The sequence below is a fragment of the Gavialis gangeticus genome, unplaced genomic scaffold, assembly GCF_001723915.1.
Source record: "Gavialis gangeticus isolate Ggan-Ray unplaced genomic scaffold, GavGan_comp1, whole genome shotgun sequence".
Lineage (NCBI taxonomy): Eukaryota > Metazoa > Chordata > Crocodylia > Gavialidae > Gavialis > Gavialis gangeticus.
This window is the reverse complement of record NW_017729018.1, coordinates 2,171,325-2,182,489: the sequence shown is the minus strand read 5'-3', so window position 1 is coordinate 2,182,489 and position 11,165 is coordinate 2,171,325. Positions and strand designations below refer to the sequence as shown.

At 45.4% G+C, this 11,165-nt stretch overlaps 1 protein-coding gene across 3 annotated transcripts in view; it reads right to left on the bottom strand.

Moving 5' to 3' along the window:
• Window positions 1-11,165, bottom strand: part of RANBP3 (RAN binding protein 3) — a 174,979-nt gene that overhangs the window by 53,112 nt on the left and 110,702 nt on the right. For all 3 annotated transcript variants that reach the window (XM_019513204.1, XM_019513205.1, XM_019513206.1), the window contains one exon: window positions 6,773-6,851. In XM_019513204.1, coding sequence (XP_019368749.1) covers window positions 6,773-6,851 — 79 coding nt within the window. The remainder of the gene's footprint in view (window positions 1-6,772; window positions 6,852-11,165) is intronic.

Here is an 11,165-nt window from a genome sequence, read left to right as displayed (position 1 = left end):
CTTCCAAGAAGAAGGACTGTTGGGAAGAGATGGGATCCACTTGATGAAGAGAGGGAAGAGCATCTTTACAGACAGGCTTGTTACCTGGAGGAAGAGCAAGCAGGAGAGGGCAAGCAGGCATCACTGCTACTGTATTGGAGTAAGGAGGGCATGCTAGAGTGGTGCCCAGCTCAGCCTGTCCCCCCACATTTAGCTGCTGCCCAGGAAGAACTAGACTGGACACAAACCATGCCACTCCACCTCTTTACCAGACTGCACCCAGCACCCCTGTGCCTCTGCCTGCAGCAATGCCACTGGCTTGGGGGGGAGGAGAGAGGGAGGGGGAAAGCAGTGCCCCAGATCTCCTTAAAAATAGTCATCCTATCCACAGGTCATCTAGTCCAACCCCCTGCCTGAGGCAGGATCATCCCCATCCAAACCATCCTATACAAATCCATAATCTAACCTCATACTAAAACAACCCTGACACAGCAGAAGAAATCACAGCCTAACACAAGGCATCATATCCTAAAGGGAGGTCAAGACTATCATGCCACTGATATTCCTTGTCTACATCCAACTGGTCCTGACCAGCCCTGGAGCTCATCAAGGGACACCTGTCTCACCAATCCCTGCAACCTCTCCCTCACTGCCTCAGCAGGCTGGGGGACATCAGACCAGCACACTTGATAACAGTTAAACACCACAAGCTCTATATGCTAGTGCTCCATGTGATTTACCACCTCAACCCCATGTTACCTAGGTGGAATGCCTAAGAGGTTTGGTATCTTGGATTATGGGGTCATGTTCCAAGGAGAAGGACTACTGAGAAGAGATGGGGGTCCACTAGGCTCACTAACCTAGAGAGAAGGGCTTTAAAAGTTAGGTTCGCTGGGAGATGGAGACCAAAGCCCTGTAGAGACAGGGAACCTGGAAAAAAAAGATTTAGTAAGAGGCAATAGTGGAAACTTTAGCATTTTTTCAGGGAGAAAAATAAGACAATCAGTTAGTTACCTGAAACAGTTACACATCAATGAGAAAAACGTGGAAAATAACCAGGAAGAAATGGAAGTCCTAGTACAATCCTGGAATAATTATCCACTTGGGATTAAGGAGACATGGTAGGATAGTAGTATGACTAGTGTATTGTCATGTGCAGGTGAAGAAGCCAACTAGGGAGAAGGGGGGAAATATCTGCTCAACTTGCTATTCACAAACAGGAAGGAATCAGTTGAGAATTTGGAAGAGGAAAGTAACTTGGGCGACAACCACAAAATGGTAAGAATTCAAGATCTTATAGAGAAGGAAGGAAGGAGGATGAGTGGTAGAATAAAGACACTGGACTTGGGGAAAAAAAGCAACAAAAAAAATTAAAAAAGCAGCTTAACAAAGTCAGGGAATTGGCAGGCAGGATATCCAGGGAGGCAAGCAATCCAGGAGAGCTGGCTGTATTTTAAGGAGGCCATATTAAGGGCACACGAGCAAGCTATGGAAGGATGGGAAGTGCAACAGGAGGCCTGCCTGGCTAAATTAATCTCTTCAAGGCATTGAAACTCAAAAAAGAAATTCTACAAAAAGTGAAAACTTGGTCACATTACTAGGGAAGAACATAAGAATAAACTGCAGAAGCATGCAACACATATTATGGGACAGCACGATCCTGGTGCTGGCCATGTTGCATGAGGTGGGGGAGACCCCTCCCCCAATATAGTTGCCCCCATGGTATGGCCCAGAAGATGCATGCTGGCATCATGTGTGACCTCCAGCTGTGCCAAAGTTAGACAGCCCTAATGCAGAGAAACAAAATACTTCCAAGTCAGCAGGGCCAGATGGAATACACCCTAGGGTACTGAAAGAATTGGCTGAGGTAATTCCAGAGCCACTGGCTATCCCCTTTGAGAACTCTTGGAGGTTGTGAGGTCCCATATGATGGGAAAAGGGAAAATATAGTGCCCATCTATAGGAAAAATGGATGGAAGAGGATCCAGCGAATTAGACCAGTCAGTCTGACCTCAATACCTGGAAAGATCATGGAGCAGGTCCTCAAGGAATCTGCTCTGAAGCAGCTAGAGGAGTACAAGGTGATTGGGATTACCCAGTATAGATTCACCAAGAGCAAGTCATACCTAACCAACTTGATTTCCTGCTGTGGTAAGGTGGACAGGATCGGTAGATGAAGCAAATGTTTATTTAGACTTTAGCCAGGGTTTTGACTGAGGAAATACAGACGAGATGAAAGAACTGTAAATTGTATAACTGGTTGGGTTATCATGCTCACTGATTAGTCAGCAATAAACTAAACTAATGTCTAGCTGGGGTAAGGTATTAAATGAGACTTCCCAGAGGTCTGTCCTTCATCCCATATTGTTTAACATAATCATTAACGATTGGGAGGATGGCACAGAGTGCACTCTTAGCAAATCTGCAGATGATACTAAACTGGATGGAGTTTCAGACACTGAAGGATACAGCTAGGATCCAGAATAACCTGGATAGACTGGAGAAATGGTCCGAAATCAAATAAGTGAAATTCAACAAGGGGAGGTGCATAGACCTGCTTCTGGGGCAGAAAAATTGCATACACAAAAACAGACTGAGGAATGACTGGCTAGCCTGCAGGACTGAAGGGAAGGGCCTGGGGGTTACAGTGCACCATAAACTGAATATTGGGCAAAGACAGCCCTGTTCCTTTGATGTTACCAAGTTGCAAGCAGTCAGGTCAGGGATAGGGCAAAGTTAATTACTTAATAAACACAGTTGGGAAGGGGATTGGCACCTGGGGTGAATATTAACTGATTAGGAGCCAGCAGCTGCTTAAGTCCACAGGGAGCAGTTTTCCTTTGTCCCCTGGGGCACAGCATGGAGAGATCCAGCAGGGATGCCAAGAGCGGCAGATCCAGCACTGGAGCAGCTTGTGGATAAAGACTGGCCAACTGGGTATAGGCAACACAGGTGAAGTAAGGAGGTGAGGAAGAGAGGAGAAACTTACTGGTTGAGAGAAGGTCCCACAGAGAAAGGATCTGCTGGTACCGCAGGAAAGAGAAGAGAGAGTGGGACTCGAGTGGAGCTGACTGACTTGTGGGAGTGGGCTGCACAGTGGTGGAGAAAAGGGAGACCACGAGCTGTGAGAACAGCCAGGGTGCTCCACAACCTGTGGGGAAGTTACTAATAAAGCAATCTTCTTTTATCCTGCTTCTGGGGTGATTTACTACACTCTCTCTCTTTGAGGAATTAACTTCTTATTCTTCCATAATTCCAAAGCGTGGCAAGCAAGTCCCAGGGAGAGAGATTTCGTTATTCACCCCTATCCAGCCACAATGAGTAAACAGTGTGCACTTGTTGCAAAAAAGAGCCAGCAACATACTGGGTTGTATTAACAAAACAGGATCTCTTGCAGATCAAGATAAGCAATTCTTCCACCTTATTTGGCACTGGTGAGGCCTCCCCTAGAGTACTGTGTCCAGTTTTGAGCCCCATGCTTCAAGAAATATGCAGACAGATCTGAAAAAGTCCAACAGAGTGACAAAAATGATTGAAGGCTTTGCTAACATTACTTATGAGCAGGGATCTGGGTTTTCTGTTCACCAGAGAAAAATGTGGTAAAACCTGGATATTTTCATTTTAAAGGAGAAAACCATGGGAAATGGGGTTTTCTCTTGCAGGCTAGCAGAAATCCAGTTTGCAAGGGACGGTGGGGAGCAGAAAAGGGTGATAAGGCAGGGAGCGCCACATGTACGTGTGTACAATTCACATGCACATGGCAGCCAGGCAACATAGAAAGAAACTCCCATAGTTCACAGCACTTAAGTCCGAGTGGAGAGAGGGGAGGATTGAGGCCCCCATTGTGAGGGAGGGAAGGAGTTGGGCAGGGTTGGGAATGCTGCCCAGCTGGGGTGGTATGTGAGGCTTGGGGCCCAAATGCACAGCCCCAGGACCCAGGCAGGGAGTGGGACAAAGCGATGGGCAGCTCGTCCAGAGGGTGGTGGAGGGGCTGGCTCCCTACCACTAAGCACACTCCCAGGAAGAGGCATGGGGGGCACGTGCCCGCCAGATTTGTGCATGGATCAGGGATGGATACAGGCTGCCTGTTGCAGGCTCAGGGTTCCCCACCCTATTGCCCTCCCCCTGGGGCCTCTCCAGCCCAGCACGTGGGACCTGGTGCAGCAGGGCAAAGCGAGGTAGGGAAGCCTGCTGCCACTGCTGAGAGCCCCTCACCACTAGAGCGAGGCATCCCCTGCCCACCTGTCAGTAGCAGGAGTAGCAGCACAGAGTTGTGTCCCCACTGCTGCTGGGTGGGCAGAACATGCCTCACCAGGGCAGCACAGGGCTCCTGGTGGTGGCACCAAGCCTCCCCTCCCCACCCCTTGCTGCTGCAGCAGGTCTTGCCCACTGAGCCAGGGTCCCAAGAAGCCAGCAGGGCAGGGAACCTGAGCCCATGCCCACACCACCCCTCTCCCCCATGGGCTCTGCTCCAGCCATGCTGCCCACAAGGGAGGGGGAGTCAGGCTCTGCACTCTGCTCTGGCCACAGCAGCCTCTGCCTCCCACAGGCGATGGAGGAAGAGAGGAACAGCTGCAGCTGGATGTGAGTACTAGTGAGTAAAGGGGCAGACGGAGCTCTGATTTTCTGTGATAAACCCAAAATCAGTGTCAAAATTTATAGGTTTTTAGAATTTATTTTATTATAGTGATCAAGGCATTAGTAGACTACTAAACTGCTTTAAACTTGTAAATGTATCAATAAAACATTTTGTTCAACTGATACCGTGTGTGCAGCATTTCATTTTAAGTCACTGAAAAACATGGATTTTGGGAGGTACAAGTCAGAGAATTTGTGATTTTTCTAAACAGAGAAAACCAAGATCCCTGCTCATAAGGAAAGGCTGAACGTACCAAGATTATTTAATATGAAGATTATGGCGGGGGGGTGACAATTATAACAGATGGAGATGGACTTTCCTCTGTGGCAGTAAGGGACAGAACTATAAGCAACAGCCTCAAACTGTAGCAGAGGTTAGAAATTAGGAAGAACTTTTCGACTCAGAGTGGTCAAGCACCGGTCCAGGCTTAAGGAAGTTGTAGAATCTCCATCAAGGGAAACTTCAGGACCAGGTTAGACGGACCCTTGACTGGTATGATTTAGTCAGGGATGATCCTGGTCTTAAGCAGGAGACAACTACATGACCTCATGAGTCCTCCTTTTCTATGGTATTAAGTCCCAAAATGAAGTAGGGGCAACCACCTAAATTATCAGAAGGCAGGTTTAGAAACAAGAGAAAATTATTATTATTATTATTTTTAATATATGCACACACACAGAGAATTCGCTTATAGAGTCAGTAAAGACTGATGCAAAGAGTTCAGTTGGCTTCTCTGCTATGGCACTATCATCTCTGAGCACATTTTTTATACCTGGTAATCTAATGGTCCCACCAGGCTGGCTTCCTGCTTCTGACGTAGCAAAAAAATTTTATTGTTAACTTTAGTGCCTTGTGCAAGATGCTCTTCAAATCCTTTTTTGGCTTACCTTATTAAGTTTTTATATTTACGTTTTATCTGTTAGAGTGCATATGCTTCCCTGTTTTCCTCATTTGGAGACATTCTCTTTTTTTTGTATGATGTCTTTGCCATTGATAGCCTCCTCAACTTTGCTATTAAGCTATGCAGGGCTTTTTTTTTTGGACCACTTGGTACCTTTTTTGGTTTTGATGCATACACTTGTCCTGAGCAGTATTTCTGTAATACACAGGTTTATCATACCATGGTTAGTTTGTCTCAACTTTCCTATCACCTTCACATTTGCAACCAATTCTTCCTTACTGGTTAGAATAAGATGCAAGCTGAAGTGCTTGGCTTTGGGTATTAATAGTGATGTACAGAAGAGTGGAGCTAAAACCCCCTCACATTGGTATTAGTGGCAAAGGACCTGCCTGATCACTAAGGGATTTGGCTACCTTAGCTAATGATCATGTCAGGAACTGGGCCTCTGATGCACAAATCCATAGTAATTTTCATAAATCACTCCAGAAAACAGGATGTCATGTAGTAGCCCCAGCTTCTCAGGTCCTGCTGGAAAAGAATGTTCTACTTGCCAGTCATGGTTTCCAAAGGGCATGTCTAAGCAAGGACTCACACAGTTGAAATCAATTCATTCTATGCAACTTAAGACACTATACATGAATGTGCAGATGCCTTCATTCGTGAGGCAAACTGAAGCCCCTTTACTCCTGAATACATGGTTCCACATAGGGGTTTTGGGGTACCTTAAGTGGATCAACTTCATACTATTTCATTGATTTGCCTTAACTTGCCAAAGCGATCGGATTCTTGACACGAGTCCTAGAAGAGCAAGCATCTTGCGTGGCCATCACTTAGAGACATACTACACTTACCTCAACCAGGACTGGCCTTAACTCCAACTGGACAGCTGAACACACAACTAAGAAAAACTCGCAGTAAGGTGGTAGGAATGTGCCCTGAAATGTTAACTATAGCAGTGTCCAGTTAACTTTGCTGACAACTGGTTAGTTGCAAAGGGGAAGGTTTGAAAGACAGTGTGCTGAAACAAGTGGAACAACTAAGTCAGGCACCTAAATACCTCTGAGGATCTGAGCTTAAGTGGTAATTGGGGTCACAGTCATCCATGTGCTGCCACAAAGACATTTAACTCTAGTGCAGTTCTAAGCAATACTGGTGACCAGATTTCCATACAAGCTTTCATACCTCAGTGAATGGGAATCAACATAAACAATATCCAAAAGAAATATCAAATTTCATAATCAATGGGTACTCACCAACACTCTCTCACTCATGTTCTGTCCAAAAACAAATTTGTTGCTGGATGGATCGGCACTGTTTGTAGAATTCTCTAAACTGGAGGGGAGGAACAGGGGGATAAAAAAAAAAAACCAAATGTTTTCATTAACACAGTGCAAAGAAGTTAATGATCAATAACAACTTAAGAACAAGGCACCAATTTTCACCGGCCAGACCTTGAGTTGTTTGTTCCCTGACACAATGAGAATAAGGCAGCGTGAGGTATTATGAGGAGACAAATTAGCAATGCAGAAATAGGCATGTTATGAAACCTGACATCCTCAAACACTTTCTTATACAAGTAAAAGTTCTGTATTTTGTCAAGTTATCCCCTATGCTCACATACTAACCTCCACATATCTGCTTAAAAAAATTACAAATATAAGCATCATCTCGCATATTTCTATTTAATATTTCTATTAAAAAGGCTTACAATATATTATACTGAATATCAGTCTACAGGTCAAAAGCACTTGTTTTAGCATTTGAGATTTCTGAGCTAAATAGTCTTTTCCCTCTCTAACTACTAGAATTATTCATTTGAAAAAGTACTCACTTTTTTCCAATGGTTTTTAAACAAACTCTAAAGATAATAGACGAGCAATATAGATTAGGTTATTCTTCCAGTCCTACTGATTGAAAAATGCATGCAGCATCACAGCATGCCTGTTTGTTTCTTATGCTAATCTAACCTTCACCCCTTTCTAATGGAATGGTGTTTCTATAACAGCAGTTTAACTCCAATATTATTTGACTATCAATACTATCGACTCTTCTATCCTTCCCTTAACTTCCTTAAATTTTACAAGGAACAAAAGAAAGTATTTCCAACCATGAGCAACACACCCACAATAATTATTTTAAACAGGAGATGCAAAGAACTACCATCTTTTGAATAACCTAGCAGAAACTAGCATTCAAAGCCTGGAAATCTCTAGTGACCATGCATGAAAAAAAATATAGTTAAGAGTTTGACTCCTGTTTCACATGCGTTACATTTTTATTGTCTATTTTCTAACACAGGGATGTCAAAGATATGTGCAGCCAACACTAGACTGACCCCATGCTGTGTGCAGCCCACGCCAGACTGGCCCGGTGCGCCATATGCAGCATGCAGAGCTGGGGCCAGTGTGCTGCGCACAACATGAGGCCATTCTAGGATCTGCAGTGAAAATGACAGCTGTACCAGACTGGCCCTGCACACTGGATCTGGTGTTGGTCTGGACTGGGCTATGTGTGGCCCATATACAGGCCATGCGCACCAGATCCAGTATGCAGGGCTGGTCTAGTGTGGGTACCAAAAGCCACATATACCCCAGAACAGCCCCTCATGGTGTATAAAGTGTTCCTGGACTGGCCCCATGTGCCACATGCTCCTCAGTTCCTTCACAATTAGAAGTATGATTAGAAGTCTGAGGATTCCAAAAGACAGGATGGGTTGCAAGTTGTTCTCACATATAGATTTCACATCTCAAAGAACCAGTTATTATACGAAAAACTTTTGTTTGGAGTATGCATGGGTATGAAGCCCCACTGTAAGTGACAGGCAAGCAATTCATCTTCTCTTGATGATGAAATGAGGAAGATAAGCTGTAGTGCTGGAACGGCTGTTTTTTGTACTCCTTTCTAAATCCTGGCATTTGCTTTGGCATCTAGCTCCAAGGTGTGATGTTTGATAAAGGTTAGCAGGTTACTTCACACTACTGCTTAGCAGATTTATCTTTTGCAAGTTTCTTAAAAAGAGCCAAAGACTTAAAAATTCAGGTGTAGTAAACTATCTGCTGGCAGTACCACGTTACATTATCCATTTAGCTACTCTTTATGAGATGATCTGAGCTTTGGAACATCTAGCTATTCCCACTAGTAACTGGAAGGCATTCTGAATCATTTAGTCCTATAGAAGCTCTAAAAGATACAGAAAATGTCAATTGTGCAACTTTTTTCAATTTATATTAAGACTTTGGGAGGAAGACATGTAAATTAACTGATTCAGATGAAACTCCAAAACCATCATAGGGATAAAATTAAGAGTGAGGTTTCAACACCAACTTATCCCTAGGAAATGTTTCTAGGGAAGGTCATTCATAAGTACTTGGAATTCAAATCATTCTCTTTGCCAATGCAACAGCTATTAAGAAAACTGTAAGAGGGAGATGAAGCAAGAAAGATTTTGTGAAAGCAGCTCAAAAGGTTTCATGAGTCAAGATGATGTTGTGAGCCCAAGCAGAACATTCTAGGACTGGTGGGTTAGTATGTAACAGGTCAAATAATGTAAACATCATTAAATCAAATAATTAACTATGGAAGTGGATAGCAAACTGAGGTTCCTACAAGGTACACCTTACTGGAGCTGAATAATAGGCTACAATGTTTCAAAGCAGCAAAAAAAAGTCAAAGGTCCGAGACACTGTAACCTGTATAGACATTCTAAATATAGGGTACAGATATGTACTGTTTTCCATTCTGGAAAAACAAGTCTTTCCAAGAGATGCCATCCTGCTCTGTATCAGGATCTCATGGACTTGTGTAGGGCAGTCCGTCTTTAACAGCCAACACCCAAGATAAACACAGTGACCTAGGGAGCCAGCAAACAGGGTAAGCAGTCTGCATGCAGTTCGCAAGCTAGGCCAGTTCATGGGCCCCCTGCCCCTTTTTTGAGGGGCAAGTCTTTCAGCTTGGCCTGAGGAAGCAGGGGGGTAGGAAAAAAAAGTACCTTCAGGGCAAGGAGCAACAAACAGGCCCCTTCCAGGTGAGTTCACTTGGGAAGGTCTGCTCAAAAGAGCAGTAAGAGAGAAAAGGCAAATTAAGAGACCCAGGGAAATGGCTGGAGGACATCGCAACGCCAGATCCACTGCCTCTGCTTGCACCTGTGAGGCTTCTGTCCAGGCAGCACTGCTCACCATTGAAGCTTCCACCCAGGTCCTGGTTTGGCGCTGTGGGGACTGCAGCTTGCAGGTTCCTTCCAGCAATGGCCAGGTTGGGGAGCACCTGCAGCGTGAGCGGTGTCTCCTCGTGGTGTCTCTCAGGGAACAGGCAAGAGGGACATGGACTCCCAAGAGGGTGGAAGCTGGCGCCTTGTAACTTCTGGCAGCAAGCAGAGATCTTCACCTCCACTTACAGTCATTTATCTGGAGAACATATGCAGCTCTAGCAGCAGAAAGGGAGGAGCATGTTCCATTGGTGGAGGAAGACAGGCTAGGGAAGGGTCCAGATGAATGCTACCAAGAAGCAGCAACAGGTGGTGGTGGTTGGAGACTCCCTTCTGCGGGGGAATGGAGGGAGCCATCTGCCAGCCTTACCTGTTGTCTTGGGAGGTCTGCTGCTTGCCCAGATCCGAGATGTCACAGAGAGATTACTGAGGCTCATCCAGCCCTCCGACTACTACCCCATGCTGCTCATCCATTTGGGTACCAATGATACTGCCAGGGGAGACCCTGAGCATATCAAAATTGACTACAGGGCTCTGAGTGCAAGGGAGAGGGCAGCTGGGGCTCAGGTTGTGTTTTTGTTGGTCCTTCCAGTCAAGGAAAAGGGCCCAGGCAAAAGGTGTATCCTGTAGATTGACACTGGGCTGCACAGGTGGTGTTGCCAGCAGGAATTTGACTTCTTCAAACATGGGATGTTGTTCCAAGAAGGATTGCTGGGGAGAGATAGGATCCACTTGGGAAAGAAAGGGAAGAGCATCTTTGCAAACAGGCTCACTAACCTAGTGAGGAGGGCTTTAAAACTAGGTTCACCAGGAGATGGAGACCAAAGCCCTGGAGGTAAGTGGGGAAGCAGGAGACCTGGAGGAAGAGCAAGCAGGAGTGGGAAACAGGGGAGGTGTTCTCATACTTCCTGAGAAATCAAGGCAATCAGCTACCTAACCTCAGGTGCCTGTACACAAATGCACAAAGCCTGGGAAACAAGCATCAAGAATTGGAAGTCCTTGCAGTCATGGTACTATGATGTGATTGGAATAACAGAGACTTGGTGGGAGCTCACATGACTGGAGCATTGTCATGGATGGGTACAAACTGTTCAGGAAGGAGAGGCAGGGGAGGAGAGAAGGAGGAGTTGCACTTTATGTAAAAGAGCTGTATGATTGCTCAGAGCAAACATAGGGTTCATATTTAAGGAACAGAAAAAAGGAGGGAGCCTACCCCTGCCCCAGCCATGGTACAATCTGTGGGCACGACAAGAGCCCCCAAGGGGACACTTGCCTGCCTGTACACAAATGCCAGGAGCTTGGGGAACTCATCCTCCTGCTTAACTCAAATAATTACGACATCATAGGGATAACGGAGACCTAGTGGGATTCCACCCATGACTGGACCATGGGTATAGATGGCTATACCCTGTACAGGAGGGATCGAGTAGATAAAAGGGGCG